General features: G+C 53.8%; 1 protein-coding gene across 5 annotated transcripts in view; it reads right to left on the reverse strand.

Annotated features, from left to right (window-relative positions):
* FRMPD1 (FERM and PDZ domain containing 1) overlaps window positions 1-16,349 on the reverse strand; it is a 27,675-nt gene extending 11,326 nt beyond the window's left edge. The window contains exons 1-9 of one of the 5 annotated variants that reach the window (XM_017821187.1): window positions 16,243-16,334; window positions 9,632-9,781; window positions 8,897-9,001; window positions 7,991-8,148; window positions 6,596-6,698; window positions 6,477-6,522; window positions 5,259-5,351; window positions 4,215-4,322; window positions 534-629 (exon numbers count right to left, since the gene is read on the reverse strand). In XM_017821187.1, coding sequence (XP_017676676.1) covers window positions 534-629; window positions 4,215-4,322; window positions 5,259-5,351; window positions 6,477-6,522; window positions 6,596-6,698; window positions 7,991-8,148; window positions 8,897-8,997 — 705 coding nt within the window. In that variant the 5' untranslated portion in view covers window positions 8,998-9,001; window positions 9,632-9,781; window positions 16,243-16,334. Of the gene's footprint in view, window positions 1-533; window positions 630-4,214; window positions 4,323-5,258; window positions 5,352-6,476; window positions 6,523-6,595; window positions 6,699-7,990; window positions 8,149-8,896; window positions 9,002-9,631; window positions 9,782-10,430; window positions 10,489-16,242 lie in introns of those variants that run through there. The other 4 variants (XM_017821188.1, XM_017821189.1, XM_017821190.1 and 1 more) reach the window with 4 other exon arrangements.
* Window positions 16,350-19,740: the final 3,391 nt, after the last annotated feature.

Genomic DNA, 19,740 nt, shown 5'->3' on the forward strand with positions numbered 1-19,740 from the left:
CCATCGTGTGTCTCTCCCACAGTGAGAGAGGTGCTTCAGGACACCACGTATCCTCCAGCCACTGGGCATGGGCAAATCGTGTTAATTCCAACACAAACACTGGGCAGCTCTAAAGATCAGGCTAGAGAAAGTGGAAGCGTGTAATCCTGTGTCTAAGCACAGCAGTTACAGAAAGGGCTGGATTGATGGTTCTGGGGAGAAAGCACCATTTTTGAGGGCAATGATGACAACTTGTCTGTGATGCTCTCGAGCAGAAGGTCATCCGAGGGAAGATCACTCTTCATTCAGGAGGATCATTCCCTCAGATGCTGCTCTGTCACCTGAAGGGTTTAATCAGCTTTCATGTCTCCACAGGGGAACACTCTCACCAGAGCAGAAATGAGGCTGGAACGTGGAAAACCCAGTGTGCCCAGCACCAGCCAGGAGTCCCCTTCCAGCCTCTCAGTGCAACCCGGAGGCTGCAAGACCCCTGCAGGCACCTTTGCTGATGGGTTGGACTGGGGTGGTGGGAACAGCCAGCCAAGCATCGTTACCTTCACAGTGGTGCTCCTCTCGAACCTGAACGCCTTCGTCTGTCCGTTCTCCAGGTACACCTTGAGAACGTTGGGCATGCACAGGAGGGAGCTCCCCTGCAGAACAAACGCAGCAGCTGGACCCTCGGGCACCAGCTGCTCTGCCTGGCACAGCAAGTCCTGGCATCCAGGAAAACCCTTCTCAGCCTTGGCAACACTCTTCCATGGCATTACCTTAATTCCTGATTACCCTTCTGGCATGGAATGAGGGAAAGAGAGCACAACAAATGCCTTTACCGTAACACTCCAGCCCATGCCACAGCTGCACATGGCCGGGAGAGGAGCCAGCAGACACTGAAAGGGGACAGTCATCCTCCCTGCTCATTATTGAAAAGCAGTGGTGCCTGATAGAAAAGGCACCTTCCCATCTCCCAGCACTGGGCAGCACAGACCCCACCCTGACCACCATCCCCACCAGTCACAGCTTCACCCTGGACACTGCCCACACCCTCCACTCTCCCACAGCCAAGAGAAGGCTGTGTGACTCAGACAAACACACAGTGCCACTTTCATTGAGTATCCCCCTGAGATTTGTGACCCTCGGCTTCCTAAACAGCAGATGATGTCACCAATATGTCCTGAGGTAGGTCCCAAAGCGTGGGACAAGGCAAGGACACCCACAGCAAGAGCTCCTCTGTTGGGTTCTCTGGGAAGGGTCTGGGGACTTGGCCTCTATCCTCCTGGGGCTGTCTGGGGCTTCACCTTTCAGCCCTCCACCTCACTCTTCTGCACCTTTCTCCCTGTTTCCAGCATTGTTCCTGTTGTTGTTCAGTGCTGAGAAGTTTTACTTCTCTGCCTTTGGACTTCCTATTCAGCATGTCTTTCTCACATCCTTGGACCAGCATGTTCCTCCAGTCTTACAGGGTTCATTGACTTGTTGTAACAGTCTCAAGGTTAAGAATGGTGTTTCTAAGACAATCTCTCTTGTGTTTCTTTTGCTGTGCCACATGTTACAAATCTCACAGCCTCAGTCCCTCTCAGTAGAGAGCCCACACACCCTGGATGTGCTGCCAGAGCAAAGACAAACACTTCTGAATCTTCTTCCTTATTCTCCCCTCCTCATTTTGTGGGGTTCAAGTCTCTACAGTCACCACTGAAAAAAAAGAGAGAACACTGCTGGTATTGCCAACCCCAAGATCCAACTCCTCTGTGCTAAACAGCATGAACACATCTTTGACAGGCTTTGGGTCCTCCATCAGTTCCAGGAGACTGATGCCATGTTACACCAGCTGTGCCTTTCCTCTGGAGCTCCCATGGTCACAGTTATCATGTGAGTGGGGCCTTGCACAGCCAGCACACAGCAAAACTTACACCTACTCAGAGATTCATATACAAATTATCAGCACTTTCCCAATTATCCAGCCAGAACAAACAGGTAGGGTTTCTCTCCTTTTGTGCAGGCTGTCAGAAGCTACTATGAATTAACCCGAAAAGCTTCAGCAGCTGTACCCATCCTGTCTGGGGTAAGGCTGATTTACCCCATGTTACTGCTAATAACACACTGCCTGGTGCTGACCCATGAGCCCTGAGGGACCTGTCCCTTGCATATTGCTCAGTGATATGGAAATACATCATCAGCCCAAGGAAAGTGGGGCCAGACGGCACTGAGGCTCATCAACAATTTATGTTTCCAACCCAGAGTCTCAGGTTTCAGCTGCAGAAGGCAGTCACTGGGATCCTTCCCGTCACCACAAGGATCACTTAGCCATGCTCCATTAGGACGACAAGAGCAGTATATTTACTGAAACAGGAGGCTGTGCAGTTTTGCAGGGCCATAATACCCATTTTGGCTGCCTTAGTACATCAGCCCACGGAAGGGAGAGCAGCCCTAAAGCACTCAGGGCTGCTGTGGTGGATAGTACTTTTCCAGAAAGAAGTCATAAATATGCAACAAATTTATTTACTCTTCTTTTGTGCTAATACTTTACTACTCAAAACAGGGTACATATCCAACTGGTGAAAAGGAAAGCCAGTGGGACTCCAGCACCCAAATGAACTTCTCCTATCTTTATGCTCTCAGTAAATGAGCGACAAACTACACATTGATTGTGTCCCTCCTCTGCACTAATACTCCTCTGGTATGATTAGCTCAGCAGGTGCTGACTGAGGCGTGGGGGTAGGGGGGCACAATGTGCAGCATCCCCTCCAGAAGTGCCTTCTTTGGGCTGCTCAAGACCTTTCTCCAGATCCCTTGAGACCCACCTTGCATTCACTAAGTGACTGGCAGGGCTCTGAGACCTCCATGGACTGTGACACCAGTGCCCAGTCTCTGGCTGACACAGCTCCATGGAAGCTCCAGGAGATACTGGTGTGAACTCCCAGCTGTAAGAAAAGCAGGGACTGCTGGCAATTCCAGGCCTGCCTGTATCCCACAGCCAGTCCTGTCCAACACTTCTCACTCATCTCTGCCTGGGCCCACTTCCAGAGCACGTCCTCTCCTTCGCCCTTCCCTGCCTGGTGAGCTTGGTGGCCTGTGTCACATCTCCCAGGCACATGAGGGGTCTGGTACCTGGATTCTGTGTCAGAGAGAGGGGCCACACCCCCACATCACACACGTAGGACACCAGACACTTGTCACCAACACCTGTGGGATACGAACACAGCCCTTGGAAGGGCAGGGATGAGCCTGGCAGCAGCACCAGCACACCTGGCAACAGGGTGAAAGAAAGGGAAGAGGAAAAGGGACACGTGGGTGCTTCATCATCACTGCAAATAAGGGAGATTTGGTCAGACCTGGATGACTGAATAGAACTAATGAGCAGGGATGTGAGTGGGGCATTTTGACCACTGAATTTTTTCATTCTGAAGGGAAAAAAAAAAAAATCAACAGAACTAATGACTCCTGACTGAGCCCAGTCCACTCCACTGAGTTAATTGAGTTACACAGAAAGAAAAAGGAAACATTCAGGAGCTATAAAGTGTTCTCACTTCTGCTACAGGCAGACCTACACAGGCTGACTCATATCGACCCAGTTTGTCTCCTATCAGCACTAGGAACCCCATAAAGGGTTTTCAGCACCCTCCAGGAAGCTGTGACCTGGCTCACCTTAAAGATGGTCAGATACAGAGGCAGTTGAGGATGCTCTGAGGAAACCCTCTGCAGGGGTAGGACAACAAGCCTCCACCCTGTCAGCTCGAGAACACGTGTCACACCTAACAGCAAAGCAAACACCAGCACCAAACCCTCTGATCACAGTGTAACCTGTCCTCAGGAGGGAATACCCCAGCAGGGGACACCCCAGCTACTCCAGCAGCACACAAACCTGGCACACATGTCAGCGTTCACCTGGCATCTTTAGGATCAGTGTTTATCATGGCCGAAATTCAGTGTGGGTTCACCACAGATGGATTAGCACCTCAAGAGATGACAACTGCCTCCTGCAGCTGTGAAGTGATGGTTTAGGGCATGACGGTGGGACGGGACAGAAATGCATGCAGGTATTTTATATTAGTCCAACTGAGCAGGTCAAACGCAAACTCCTGCAGAGATGCCAGTGCTCCCCTCTGGTTGCCCCAGGAGCTGTTGGGAGCAGGTGCCTGGATCATGCCCAGGGCGACCAGCACAGTGAGTCCCAGTCACACAACCCCAGCCCGGGACCCATCCACAGAGAGCTCCCCGTCCCTGACCCGCGGAGCCCTGACCTGTGAGTGCCCGTTCAGCAGCACCTCCTCCGCAAACCGCACTTTGACGGGGTTTGTTTTCAGCCTCGCCCTCTTCTCCTCGGTGAGGAATGATGACTTGGGTCCACCCTGAAACAAAAGTGGCGGTGGGTCAGGGCAGCAGCCTCGGGCAGGAGCAGAGCCCCCGACATGGGCAGGGCACATGGTCACCCCTGCCCTGGGGCTGCTCCCACTGTGCTGCCTCGAGTCCACAGAGACGTGTCTAGGGAGGCTCTGAGCTCCCAGCCTTGCTCCAGGCCCTTTTGACCTGTCTGGGCAGCTGCTAAGCTCAAGCCTGGCTGCCCAGCAAGGGGACACCCACACCCACTCCCAAGTTCACTGCACGGGAGCCAGCTGCTGTGCTCAGGCATCTCCGCACCTCCTGCAACGAAGCCAGGGCACCCCAGAATGACTGTGAATCTGCCAAGAGTTGGTCTGCAGTGGGGCTACACCTAAACCAACACCTGTAGAGAGCCTAGCAGTGATGGACACCGCGCCAGCACACCACAGCCATGTGAACAGCGTGTCCCGGCTCCGCTGGGCTTCCCAGAGCGCACTATCATACTGCAAGCCACTCAGAAAACTGCCCAAGGTCACAAAGACAACTTTGTTGCACTGCTATCACACAACCTTGCTCACATCATGACAGGGTCCTACCAAGCTCACAAGGAACCACATGAGTTGAGGAACCACCAAGTCCCGGTGCACGAATGTGCTGCTCTTGTACAGCATGATGTTCCCCAAGAGCAGAGGCAGAATCCCTCAGCATCCTCCTGCTTGGCTTCCAGGCAGAGTCAATCCTACACCTGCCAGAGGTGCTGGTGCCTCCTGGACTGCCACAGCCCCATGCTGTCCCGAGGACACGCGGCAGGGAGGGAGGATGGGAGTCAGGAGGAGCCCCTGTGCACGTCCAGACCTTCCAGAGCACGCCAGGGCACGGAGAGCACGACACCCTGCACGTGGGGTCACAGCCTCCCACATCCCAGCCCTGCTGAGGGTCTGGGACCTGGCGGTGGGAGGTGTTACCTCTTGGCTCTGAGCTGCCTTCAGAGCAGGGCAAGAGTCACTCCCAAACCCTGCATCAGGCGTGGCTGTGTTTGGAGATGTCCTTAAAGTGACCTGAAAATGAAAAAAACAATATGGGCTTGTGCCCCATTTGCTTCTCAGCAATGCCTGAGGGCCTGTGAAGGGCACTCCAAATCCCATGAAGGGTTTTCCAGACGCTTTTTTCTCTGAAAAGCCATTGCATTTTGCCTCTTTGGGCAGGCATTCAGGTCTTGCGTAACCAGCTCCAATTTTTTCCTGATCCCCAGATCGGGGCTGGCCAGACCAACAGCCGATGCACTGGGCAAGGGAGATAAGATGAGATTAACAGAGAGGGAAACCACCCATCAGTGGGTTTGCTTACAGTTTTTCTGATTACTTTGGCTTTGTGCATGATTGGATGCCTACACCTGGGAAGCTTTGGGCAGGAAAAATATTTGAGATTTTCTCTCTCATGTACCTTTCCTTAAGAGCCAAGAAGTCTCAAGCCTGAGAGCTCCAGTAACTTCTGAAAGAAACATCACTCTTGTTTTAAGAATAAATCAAAATAAAAACCAAAAAACCCTCCAAACAAATGAAAAACACTCCAGAAATGTTTTCAGGTGCTGGGGATGGGAGAAAGGAGATGGTCTGGATGGAATCCCACTCAGGCCACTTTCATACCTCATAGGAAGCCCACAAAACAAATTTTGTCTTTTCTTTGCAACTCAGCCTTTACACCCAGTAAATTCCATGTGGATAACAATACATCCTGCCAGCATCAAGTGCCTTCTGGGGAATTCTCTGCTACAGAGATTGGCAATCAGCACTAAAACTTCACGGTGCAGCTTTGCTTGTGTTCCCAAAGCACAGTCTGCACCCGAGTCCCAGCCCATCACTAGACAGAACCTGAGGAACAAGGGATGAGTTTTTCCAGCAGTCAGAAGGAAAAGCTCACAAGCTTCCAAAGAGCACCAAGGGTGGATGCTGAGCCTGCTGCCACAGCACCTCCCATTGTGCCCAGGGTTCCCACATCCCAGACAGCGCTGGCACACGAGAGTGCTCCAGGCACCCCTCAGTGCTGGCCACAGCTCCCCAGCAGGACCTGCCTGCCTCCCCCAGTGGGGGATCAGGAGGCCCTCGGGGGGGGCGGTATCCCAGCTGCCCCATGGCCATGGCCATGCCAAGGGGTGCCAAGAGAGCCAAGGAAAGGCCACTTACGGACGTGCAGCGCAGCACAGTCAGGAGCAGCTCGTCACCGGCGTCCCTGCAACAGACACGTGGTCAGCAGGCGTGTCCCCTGCCCCTCTGCCCTGGCCGGGCGTGGGGTGACACCACACCTGATGATGCTGGCAGCTCGTTCCACAGACAGGTCCTCCACCCCCCTGGAGTTGATGCGGAGGATCTGGTCACCCGGCTGCAGCTTCCGCTCGGCAGTGCTGCCTGCAGGGAACCGGCACACTGTCAGTCAGAGGCCTCCTCCCCCAGGGAATCATGCCATCATTTAGGCTGGAAAACTCCTCCGAGATCATGGAGTCCAACTGTTAACTCAGCACTGCCAGGTCCACCACTAACAGTGTCCCCAAGTGCCACATCTACACTAGGGATGTCCAGAGATGCTCACTGAGCTCCTCTTCCCTCCCAGCACCTGCTTCCCTGAGCAACTCTCTCTGGATGGCAAAATAAAAGGGGTTGGAGGACATTGGGCACTCATGCCAGCCTGTGTGCCCCTGCTTGTGTCTGTGCCTCCCACCTAGACTTTCCTCTGCCCCATGGAAAACCACTCCTGTGTGTGCCTGTGCCCTTGTCACTGCCCACCACACTGTCCAACCAAACACAGGCCTGGTAGCCCTGGGCTCCCACAGCAAGGGAAGGGTTCTTTGTGCCTCAGTTTTAGTAAAATGTTTATTCTTTCTGATTAGGAGAAAAGCACAACAGAAAAAAAACTCCTTCCCCACTTTTTATACCCCAAGACTCTGAGATAATTTTGCCATGTTTCACACGGGAAGAGAAACGGGAGGTGACAGAGGGACATCCCCCATCCCACATAGATGGCCAGCAGAGGAGCTCCAGCCACACCGCAGGCAATGGGCACAGTGTCTCTCTGGCTGCCACACTCACAACAGGTAAAAACCAGGTGTTTTTGTGCACCTGTTAAAAAAAATGAAAGGTAAATAAGAAACAGATTCAAAGTTTTTGACTCAAAACCTTCGGGCCACCTTAAAAGCACCTCTCCCTTCTATAGCTGGAGGAGTGGATCTGCATGACTTCAGCACTGCCTGGACCCAGCAGTGAAACTCTCCGTGGTACAGGGCTGGAAGCCCAGGATCTGTTCAGCAACAGGTCACTGGGGCCACAGCAGAATAAGATGAAATTCTCTAAGATTAGATGAAATTCTTCCTCTGCAACTCAGAGAAAACACCAGGAAGGACGTTGCTCCCTGCACCACGAAGGTCAGCAGCAAGCGAGCACAGGTGAGGAACCTGTGGGGACCCTGCTGTGGGCTCTGCACCCTCAGAGCTGGGAGATGCCTGAGCAGTCTGTGTGCCACGGGCACCCAGGCTTCTGTCTGCAGTGTCCAAGGGTCACACGCCAAACAGGTACCTCAGAAACCACACACATCTGGCAGGAGTCCATCACCAAGGCCCCCGGGGGACTGGGGGCTCTCAGAGCCGCACCCGCGGGAGGAGCCCGGCGCTCACCCTCCCGGCGCTCACCCTCCTCCCGGCGCTTACCCGCGGTGACAGACGCGATGGTCAGGGGCAGGCTGGGGCAAATCTCAAAGCCGTAGTGCTGCAGGACCAGGTCCTTGTACACGGTGACGGTGAGCTTGGCCTGGCTGGCAGGGGGGACGACGCTGTCCCTGGTGCTGTCCATCGCCGACATGCTGCCCCTGCAGGATCAGAATCCACACTTACACAAGATACAGCCAGAGACACCCTGTCCAAGGGGCCTGGACCCACACACATCCCTGCTCTCCGTGGGACACAGCGCTGCACAGCAAGGACAGCACTCCCTGGGTCCTCAGCTCTCTCCCCCACAGCCAACAGCAACTCCCCGGAATCCGGAGAAAGCTGAGGACACCCGAGGGGCTGCAACCAAAACTTCTCAGTCATCCCAGCCCATGGTCACACGGAGAGAGAGCTCCACTCTCTCCATCCACAGGCAACAGCAGCACCTTCTCCCAGCAAGGCAGCGAGAGAATGTTCAGCCCTCAGCCTCTGCTGGGATCAGCTTAATGCTGATTCTCAGACCTCAGGGAAGGAAAGCAGTCATGGACCAGGATCCCTGGTCAATGCAATCCAGTCTTGCCCAAAAATGTGGGCCCTTGGTAAGAGACAAAGACAAGCAGGACCCCACCTCCAAGAACAGCAAGTTTTGCATGGAGCAGTGCTGTGTTTCTCCCTCACAAAACCACAATGGAGGAAAGCAGGAACATCTGTCCCTGGAAACCAATGGATTGCTTAAAACCACTGTTGTTTTCCTTTTTCTAGGGACTACTGCATGAATATTTCCCAAGAACAACAGAAGCAACGAGTATGATCTGCAGCCTGTGCCAGCCCCTGTTCATTGGGAACAGCCCTGTGCTGCCTCTGATGGAAGGTGATCACAGAGACTCCTTTCAAAAAGCCCACACTTACCTGGGTGCGCTGTCCCGAGAGCGATGAAGCCATTTTGCTACCATTTGCTCTATTCTACATGCTTTTCGTGTCTGGATTAGGTTAGTCTCCAAATCTTCCATTTACCTGAAAGTGACAGAAACCACAGGAAAACAGAAAAATAAAAGACTGAGGGAATCCTCTGGACATCAGTTCAGAGTTACCAACACCAATTCACAACTCTTTTATAATAAAAAACCTTGGGAAGACCATGAGCTATAACAGGGGATAACATCTGTTGTGACACTCACTGTGATCCCCCTGCCCACCCAGCCTCCCCTGCCTGGTGCTTTTGGTTGTCTGTGAGTAGTGAGTAACCCATAGTGAGTTACTCTCCCAGGGTAGACAGTGACCCAGCAACCTCTGTTATCCTTTTCCACAGATTTCATGGATCCAGGATCTTCTCTGGGAGATACAAAGGCTAGGTCGGCTTTCAGCCCCCAAACCGAACCTGCCAGACCACGAGTCTTCCATCAAATCAGAAAATTGGTTTGACATTTGCAAATGCAAACTGCAGTGGTAACTGCACACTCCAATACTGCGCCTTCCAAGGCACAGGAAGCCTCTGTAGCCACGCACCACTGTTGTTACTCTAAGCTCAGACCCTGGGAAAAACTGGGCTGCGAGTGAACCAAACACAAAGTGAAACAAAATATGTCTGCATCCGCCAGAAGTCATGAAGATTATCAGCTCTTTGTGTTTCTCTGTTATATCCACCTTTCACACTGTGTCTTCTGGTCAGCCTGAGAGATCTGTACGTCCCGAGCTCCTCCCTCAAGTCTTCTCCTGGCACTGAAAGTTCTGCACCTCGGGGACATGCTCAGTCACACTGGCACAGCAGGCTGCTGGTCCATGGCAGAGCCTCTGCTGTAGCAGAAATATCAGTAAGTTAATTTCTGAACAGCAAAGATAGCTGGAAGCTCGGAGAAATGAGGAAAAAACATTCTGTCTCCACAGAAACTGGACCTGTTCCCTCAGCACTCTCTCAGGGCACAGTGCTCCCCCAGGTCACCTTTCCTAACAAGGAAGGGAGGGCAGGACCCACGTTTGCCAACTTTTCTTTCCCTCCCAAGGAGCCACTCAGGCCCATTTTGCTCCCTGCCTGTGCAGCCATGGGCAGAAAACACAGAGGAAATTCAGCCCTTCAGCAGTTCTTGCACTGGGCACTCTCTGGGCTTTCCTTCTTACATAATTCAAACTGCTCCTTCAGCCACACTGCTCCTGTATCTGCCCCTGAGAAGCATCTCCAAATCCAGAACAGTGACCCTTGTGATCCAGCTGTGTTTTCAGAGGAAGTTAGAGCTTGTAGGGTGGGAAATCTGACCCCTTTCCAGAGGGTGACTGGGAAGTGACCACAGAAGGAGCAGAAGTACAGCAGTTCTGCAGCCTGGAACACAACACGGGATGTGTCCTGAGCCAACACGGTCCCTGCTCGGTGTGTCCCCTCTCAGCCAGGGGGTGTCACCATCCATAACACCCATGCAGCAGCAGCAGCATCTGCTGGCTTGGACCTCACCTCTCTCCTCAGCAGCACAAGGTGGCTTTCCCACTCCCCCCAGACACTTGATGTTCCCCCTGAGCCATGGGGAAGGTCGTGCCCGCAGCAGCTCCTTCCTCCCAGAGCTCCCTGCCTGGATGCCTGGAAGCCTCACACTCCAGCTGCTGATGTGCTGATTGAGACAACAATCCTCCTCCTTCACTTCCTCACCACCTCCATCGGCAGCTCTACCTCCCACCCCTTCCCCCTCCCTCTGCTGCTCTGCAGAAAGGACAGACTTCTCTATCTGGGCTTCACAAAACAGAATTTCCAGAGAAAGTCTCTTAACCTACAGGACAAGGAGGAAAAGCCTAAAAGACAAATGGAATACTGAGGGAAAAAAACCCACATCGTGCTTTCAGTAAACGGGAATGTTTGAGCCAAACAACAGGTGCCTTAGAAGAGGCAGTTTGAACAGGCACTATTTCCACAAAACAGTGCACAACACCAGGAGCAGCTTTGTTTCCCGTGCTGTTCTGACACCACAGCTGGTACCTCTCCCCATTCCAGAATGTCCCATGGCAGCTCCAACCCAGGTCCTACTCCCAGCTGCCCTTGTGCAGCTATTTCTGAGCCAAGCCCTTGAGCACGTCACTAAGCAGCTTGGGCTGGGATCCTGATGCACAGATCCTTCAGGTCTGCCAGAGGGAACTGTGACTCGACAGGTGTTTATTTTCACAACCAACTGACCCTTTCAGAGAGCTTGTGAGGGAACCCGGGCTAGTGGTTCTGGCTTTTCAGGAGCAACACAGACCTGAAGGCCAGGGCCTACCTCTGGGTGTGCAGCCACAGAGCAGCACAACCAGCAGGTGTGTCGGGACATGCACAGCACAGACCTGGCCAGCAGGAAAAAAAACAAACCCACTTTCAAGGAGAACACTTCAAATTTTCATGGAAAAGTATTAATTCATCAAACTGAAATTTTCAGAGGGGCAAAGTTTTACCGGTACTTTTGACGCTACATCTTTGGTTTAAAGTGTTGGCTACCACCAGAACATGGCAGCAGAAGCAGCAGTGGGGACCAGCAGATTTCCTGCACCTGCTGACATAGAACTATGTGATCAGAAGTGGCCATAAGCTGCTGTAAAACTGCAGACACTGTCCACCAGTAAGTGAAGTTATCTTCACTCCTCTGGGATCCTGGAAGCATCTGTCCAAGTGCTTCCTGCCATGGAAGCCCATCAGCAGCGAGTTCAACAAAAGCACTGACAGCAGCCTTGGGGAGAAGGACTTGGGGGTGCTGGACATGGCCCAGCCCAGAAACCCCCTGTGCCCTGGGCTGATCCCACAGCGGGAGCAGCAGGGCAGGGGGGATTCTGCCCCTCTGCCCCCTCAGGTGAGACCCCCCTGCAGAGCTGCCTCCAGCCCTGGGGAACAACAACAGAAGGATATGGAGCTGTTGAAGCAGGTCCAGAGGAGGGTCACAAAGACAACCACAGGGCTGGAGCACCTCTGCTACAAAGAAAGGCTGAGAGAGTTGGGGTTGTTGAGCCTGGAGAAGAGAACATGCCAGGGAGACCTTAGAGCCCCTTCCAGTGCCTCGAGAGCCTCATAAGAAAGATGGAGACAGATTTTTTTAGCATGGCCTGCAGTGACAGAACAAGGGATGATTGTTTTAAACTAAAAGAAGGCAGATTCAGACAAGATACAAGCAAAAAACATTTCACAATGAGGGTGGGGAGGCCCTGGCACAGGTTGTCCAGAGAAGCTGTGGCTGCCCCATACCTGGAAGTGTTCAAGGTCAGGATGGATGGGACCTGGAGCAACCTGGGATAGTGGAAGGTGTCCTTGCCCGTGACAGGGGTTGGATTAGATGACCTTTAAAGGTCCTTTCCAACCCAAACTATGCTGTGGTTCTATGATTACATCTCTTGTGTACCTGGTGATACACCCTCACACTGCACAGCTGAGAGATGAAGCAGGGTTGGCCCCTGCCCAAGGCCACCCCAGCTCACCGGCTGTGGTTGTCCCTGGAGCCACCTGCCAGGTAGGTGCAGGTTCAGGAGAACAGCAGGTTCTCGCACAGCCAGCTCAGGGATCACGTCACAGCCAGCTCAGGGTAGGGAGGTGAGGCTGCGAGGGGTGGTGTCTGCTCCTCCAGCTGCCGCTTCTGCCAGGACACTACCACAGGGTGAGCACGTCCCTGGCTACCCAGGCAGGCAGAAGAAAACCAAGCTTGTGGCTCTGAGCTGCACCAGAAGACACTTCTGGCACAACCGGGCACCTCTGCAGCAAAGATTTTGAAGGTCAGCCAGCTCCGATAAGACATGAGGACAGAACAGTAACTCACCCATTTTCCACACAGCACCCTCTATAAAGATGTTCTTGGAGACACAGCCAGGGAGACAGCTGAGCCTGAGAACCAGGGTTAAAGCTCCTGTGGCACTCTGCACTCTCACCACGTTGGCTGTGCACATACAAATAACACAATCCTTGCAAAAACAAAAATTAAGAAAAGAAAATGCAAAAAGCCACTGTGGCTGTCCCATCTCATAAGCCTGCAGTGTTTGGCTGGTTTTTGAGGAGAGGAGCTGCTCTCACATGGCTGCCACACACACACTGCAGCTGTAGGAGGGTCCTAGACCCAGCTGGGGCTCATCCTGCTGCCCAGGAGGGTCTGGAGAAGGGCCCTCCCCACGGCCACAGGCACCCCTGCGTGTCACAGTCCCCCTGCCCCTCACGGCCACACAGGGAGCACCCCCACGGCACCGTGTGACACTGTCTGACACTGTGTGACACTGCCAGACGTCACTAATGGGATTGAGATCTGTGTAGCCCAGTTTATCCCCCAGGCTCTCGTGTCAGCTGCTGTCTGGTCACCCCCAGAGCCCCAGGAGGAACCACTTCAGCACCAAAGGGTGTGTGACCAGGTCCTCTGACCTTCCCTGGCTCAGAAAGAGAACCTGTGCTGTGCCAGAAGCCTGTGATGTTCAGCACTTCTACGTAATACCAGGCAAAGAGTATCCACCAGTGCCACACCTCAGAAAAAAAAAAAAAAAAAAAAAAAGGCACCGTTGCTTTTTAATACCGTGGGAAATCCAGGCTTTTACCTACAGACAGATACTGTCAAGGAAAAAAGATAAGATGAAAGAAAACAAACAAGAAAACAAAACCAAAACAGAACCCAAACAAACAAAAATCCCCCCACCAATCAAAAAACTTTCCAGCTGCTCTAAGTCAAAAACAACCTGCAGGAGAATTTAGCACTTGTCAACCCAGAGAAGGCAGCAGAGATTCTGTTCTGTACCTGCACATCCCCATCTTCCTCTCTCAGCTGGCAATGGCAAGGTTTTATACAGACACAGTCTGGCTCCAAAAGAGCAGAATTAGTTTTAAAATGTGAAATTCTGGGCAGAGCATGCAAAGACTTCAGGCGCCAAATAAAAATGGTTTCAGCAAAGGCCATACATCCTTGACGGGCTCAGGGCATGAGGGGAGAAGCAAGAATAGCTCTGTGCATGGTGCATTACACACAAATCAAAGGAAATGATAAACAGAACGTTCAAGGTGGAAAGGAGGAAAATCAATACTTCTCTCCTGAATAGCTTTCACTCCTAAAAATAGACTCCTGTGGAAGTGCATGAAGACTTTCCTCCCTTCAGCTCTGTCTCCCAGGACAAGAACAGCTAGCAGAGAAGGAATGTTTCCCTCTGCTTTCCTGACTTGCAACTCCTTTTCACGGTGAAGAAAAGATCTGCCTGCAAGCCCGTGGCTGGATCCTGCTCCCCAGCCCCTGTTTGCACAACACCACGGAATCAAGCAGCTCACCTTCTAAGAAACATTTGCATGCCACTGGCAAATTGCACAGCAGGGCAAAAAAAGAAAAAAAAAGATTCTGTGCAGACCTTCACACATTGTCCCTGATCTCTGTGTCCTGGTGCAGGTCTGGAAACAACCAATGTGCCTGTGGAGTTCAGCACTCTGGAGTATTGCCAGTGCCTTCCTGGGACTGTTTGCACAGCAGAAAACTCAAGATCAGGGCTGGCACCACAACAGATTCCTCCACACCTGTCTGTACAGGTGATCTCTATGTGTGTCTTGGATTTTACTGAGCACAAGGGCTGGGAAACAGCTTTGGTTTGGCCTTTTGGCAAATGTCAAGAAAGGAAGAATAAAACAAAAAGGAAAATATATGCACTTAAAAAATACTGGTTCAAGAATGTCATGCCACATACAGAGACATTTCACAAGAGCCCCAGAGGTTCTCTCCAGCTTTAAAATCATCTGCTTTCCACAAGGATAGAGCCCGGAGCACTGAACAACATCAAGGAACTGTTTGCCAGCACATTGCTCAGCAAAAATTCAGAGGGCAATTTACTAAACCTTAGAAGAGTGAAATTCAGGATCAGTAAAAGGCAGGATGGTAGCACATGTGGAAAGGTGCCATTTGCCTGCTCCCGATGGCTGAACCAGGGAGACAGAGAGGCCACAGGGCTGGGCACAGTTTGCTTGCTATGTCCTGCCATCACTCACATGTGTCTTTGCCTTGGTCTGGTCCCAGAGGCTTCTCATCAGTCTTGCCAGAGCTGCATGGACCAATTCACAGACAGGGGAACGGGATAAGGGTGGGGTGCCTCTCTAGGCAATGTCAGCTGGAGTTTATGCAGGGAAAATCAAATGCTGCCAGCAGACACCCAGAATTCTTTTCTTTTCCAGCTTAGATTTTTCTCAGATTGTACAAAAGCTCTCTGAACATCTGCCTCTGCCTTGCTATAGAGAACCCTGGATGGGAGCGGGAACAGCACCACTAAAAGGGCTAAAGTGAAAGGAAAGTGAAGGAAGTGGTTCACTAGGAGCTTCCTATCCAGCATTACTGTCATTTCCACCTCTAATTCTGCAGATTCTCCTGGGCCAGCAAGCCTGCTCTTCTGAGACAAGACCTCTATGACTAATGGGGTTCCTAACGTTTCCCATCTTACAGTCTTATCTCACACATCCCACTAGCAAATTAAGTCTCACCCAAATCTGGCTAGAAGCAAATACTTAGGTATTTTCCTACAGCTGTGGCAAACCCCCGTGCAACAAGGAGCCACAGACAGGCTGTGAGAATGCCAGAAAAACGCTCGGAAGGTGGAGATCAGCAAGCACACCCGGAGCAGGTTACCTGGGCGGGAGGAGGAAGGTGTGTTTGCAGAGGTTGGAGAGCCACGCGAGCACACACAGATGGGGCAAACCCGGGCGCTTTGGGACGCGGTACAGATCCCTACCGCCCCCGAGGTGAGGCGCTGCCCTGCCCTGTCCGCTGTCCTTCGGAGCTCCCCCACTGCCCCGCGGGGACGGAGGTGCTCACAGCGGTACCCTTGACACCCGCACGTCAAAGTGACTGCCTCCCGCCTGCTCCAGCTCGGACCAAGTCTCTCACACAACATTTTCGCCATTAAGGTTAAGAAGCCAAAATCACTGGCTGTGAATCCCACAGCTGAGCGCTCAGGGGGGTTTTGCTTGCTTGTTTTGTTGTTGGGAGCGGCGTACACGCGTATGGCTTCCTCGCACCAAAGTGGAAAGTCGCCCACGCGTTTGGTGCAAAATCGGGCAGAAACCGCTGAACCATCACCCCAGCGCGAAGAGAGACGCACGGACCCCGTGGCCCCGCGCCAGAGACACCCGGTGGGAGCGGGATGGGCGGCGGCACCTCCCGCAGCCCGGACCGACGGCGCGGACCGGGCCGGGCCGGCCCCGCTCCGCGAACCGGCGGCACCGGCGGGACCTGACCCCCTGGAAAAGCCCCGCGACCACCCCGCTCCTCGGAGGGCGGGGGGACCCCGCGCTGCCCCCCCAGCGATCCCGTTACCTGCTGCCGGGAGCGGAGCGCGGCCACCACCGGGGCAGCGGCGGCATCTCATCGGCATCTCATCGGCAACCGCCCCGGGACCCCGCCCCGGGACCCGCCCCCGGACCCCGCCCCCGGGACCCTGCACCCTGGGTGGTCCCGCCCCTGGAGACCCGCACCTTCCTGGATCGTCTGGATCGTCCGGATGGTCCGGCTGGACTAGCACCGGGGGTCGGTCCGGGTGCTGCCCCACGGACCTCGCTGAACAGACAGACTCCCCCTCGAGACAGCGCTGGAAATGGGGCTGGAGGAGAGGGAGGACAGACGGCCCTGACTCAGCGCCGGGCACTGCCGGACGAGCATCCCAACAGGAATGCTGACCCTGTGCCCCGGCCCTTCCACTGCCTCCCCTCTCGCTCTCCCCACGTTTGCTCTCCCTAAACCCCATCGATGCCCACATTTCCCCGCATTCAGTTCCTCCCCCAGGCGTCCTGCAACAACCCTCGTGCAATCCCGAAATGCTCTTTCCCCGTGCCCCACAGTGTGTCCCGCGTTGATGGTCCCAAGGGTGAGCAAGTGTTGACCCCTTTTCGACAGGTTTCACACCTGGATTGCTGGGCTGAGTCTCTCCTGGGACAGCCCTGGAAGGGATATAACTTCTTCTGAGTCCCTAGTTTGTGCTCCGAATCGACTCTGTTCCCCTGAGCTCCCCTGGGGCCGGGGCAGTGCGCCTGGGACAGGATGGTGGGAGCAGGCAGGGCAGGTGTTATTTGAGTTTCCCATTCTGTGTCCCCCCGGGGGTGCAGAGCCGCGTCCACCACGAAAGACAGCGCAGGGGGCTCGGTGGTGCCAAGGACACCGACGGCGGGATCCTGCCCACCACTGCGTGACCGGCACTGGGGACACGGGAAACCACATCCTCCGCGTCAGCTCCCCCTCCTCCTCCGGCCCCTGCCCTTGCTGTGAAGGTGCCCTGCCCGGTGTCTGACCTGCTCCTCGGCCGCCGCAGCGCTGCTTTTAGCACAGGCCTGGGCAGGACACGCGGACTCGCCCACGGAAAGGCATCGATCCGCTCTGGTTTGTGCCTCCCCGGCTTCGCCCCTCCAGTCCCTCACAGCATTTCTGCACTGCGGGTTCTCCACTGCCTGGGCTGCTCTCTGTGACCCTTTTCCAGGACTATTCCTCTCCCCAGAACAGCTCACCCACAGAAAATAGGGTTATTTTTCTTCCCTTCTGATCTAGGAGCCACGCTTGTCTGGCACTGTTCAGCACTACCCTGTGGTCACTGACACTGACAAAATAATGAGGTTGGGGCCTGACGTCTGAAATTAATATAACATTAAACAGTGCCCAGAAAAAGAGTTTACATCAGTTGCTGACTCATGCGTCTTCCCTGGGCAACTTGTGTCGCATCTCCCTTCCCCCGTTGCCCCTGGGTGACGTTTTCAAAGCAATCCACACAGGAAGCAGAAGCTTAATTAAAAAAGAAATAAGGCTCTAGTTCTCCTTCCTGAGGATGAAGAGTGGTAGCCAGTAACAAGACACATCAGAGCTCCACGCTGACCTACCAAACATGTGAGATTTGGACCCACGTGAAGGGGAAACAAGCAAGTAGTTTTCTTATCTTTGATTATTCTCAGTTCCAGAAGCCTGGGAAACAATTCTCCAGGAAGGTACGGGACATTTTGTCTCTGAACAGCATTTGTCATTGCTCACGTTTGGATCATGTCACAGATGACTTGTGAAAGCCTCCTGTCCCGGGAAACATTTCGGAGCTACTTGGAAGCTCACAGCTTGTGGCTGTTTGCATGCCAAGCTGTGATTGTGGAGGATGAAACCTCTGGGAGCTTGTCCCAGTCATGAGCTGACCCTGTGAACCCACCTACCTCCATGTCCTGTGATCCAGATAATGGCTCTGGGATGGCTGGGATTAAGGACCCAGAAAATCTTTGAAGAGATATGGAAAGATCTCATACAGGATGAAACCCCTTCATGTTTCACAGCAGAAAAACTAAACTTAGAGGATCAGTCAGCCCCTCTCTGCTCTGCACCACACAAGGCTTTGGGGAAGCTGAACCTACAGCTGCCAGGGCTGGGCAGCCACAGCCTCGGGCACCAGAGCTCAGTAGAGAGTGACTCAGGGCCTGTGCTGTGCCCAGGAGCGACAGCACTGCCCAGGCACTGCCGGGGAGCCAGGGGGCACCAGCCAGCCAGGAACCCCCTCCTGGTGCCGTGCGAGGGGCCCCAACCTTGGCACAGCCCATCCGGCTCCATGGGGACTGCAGGACAGGCTGGAGCTCCTCGGGCAAGCTCTGAGACAGCCTCTGTGCACAGAGCCCAGTGCTGCCATCAGTGGGGGATCAGTACTGACCCCTGGGAGGGGGTGAGAAGGCCAGTGTGGCACGTGCCACCAAGGCTCCAGCAATACCTACGTGGCTTTTCCCCAGCATTTCTGCGAGGCTTTCCCAGGGCCTCCAGAATGCCTTGGCTGTGCATCCGTGAGAAACATCCTGATCCACTTCCAGGACTGGACATTCCTGGTGCTCCTCCAGACCTCACTGGTGGATGCAGAGAGGGCCAGGCCAGGCTGATGCTGCCTTTCCCAGGGGGAGGCATTCTGTCTGCCCAGCTGGTGGATGAGCCATCTCCACAATGCGGAAGCAGCCCTGGAGAAACGCCACAGGGCAGTGTGTGAAGGGCCACTCCACAGAACATTTTTGTTGAGGAGGATCAATCCACTGTGGTGAGTTCCTTTCCCTTAGAAACATGCCTGAGGTCTCAGAAAGGGTGATTAGGGCATTGTAATTTCTGAGTGCTATTTCCTGCCTGCCCTCTGCACCAGCTGTGTCTTACCCCGGTGCCAGACCTTCATGGAGCGGGAGAACCTGTGGGGACAGAATTTGAGTTTCCACCAGCATGTCCCAGCTCAGGTGCCAGGGCAGCCCTGCCCACCAGCCCCTGCTCTGCACTCCCACCCCACACTCAGCCCTGCCTCTGGCACCTGCAGGCTCCGTCCCGGCGACGGTGCAGCTTGTTTGCACCCAAATCCTGCAGTTTTCCAGAAAGATTCCACCCACCCATAGCAATGGCAAGAAGCACACAGAAACAAAGTTTCATGGTGGTTTTGCCCTTGGGGTGAGGAGGCAGGCAGGCCGTGCCTGCCCTTGGTCCCTGAAATGCACCTTGGACCTGAACTGGCCAGTATGTGGAGCGAACCTGGAGGTTGGTAGGGACACCAAAGCAAGTCCTTATTCTCTGTCACCTTGCCAATCTTTTCTCAGGCAGAAAAAGCTGAAATTGCTTTTGAACAATGACAGGTGATAATGGCCAGTCTTCGAGAGCGAAGATTTGGGAAAGGTCATTAACCCTTCGAGCCTGCGCAGTGGATTTTTTAGGTGAGACACAGCGTGCGCTGAACTGAGCCCACCCTTTAATCCTGAGGTTCATCTGCCGGGGCCGAGCAAGCTTGGACAGTGGCAGTGAGGGTCTCAGGAATGAGAGGAGCCCCGAAGAAAAGAT

Source organism: Lepidothrix coronata, unplaced genomic scaffold (genome assembly GCF_001604755.1).
Source record: "Lepidothrix coronata isolate B3197 unplaced genomic scaffold, Lepidothrix_coronata-1.0 Scaffold89, whole genome shotgun sequence".
Classification (NCBI taxonomy): Eukaryota; Metazoa; Chordata; class Aves; order Passeriformes; family Pipridae; genus Lepidothrix; species Lepidothrix coronata.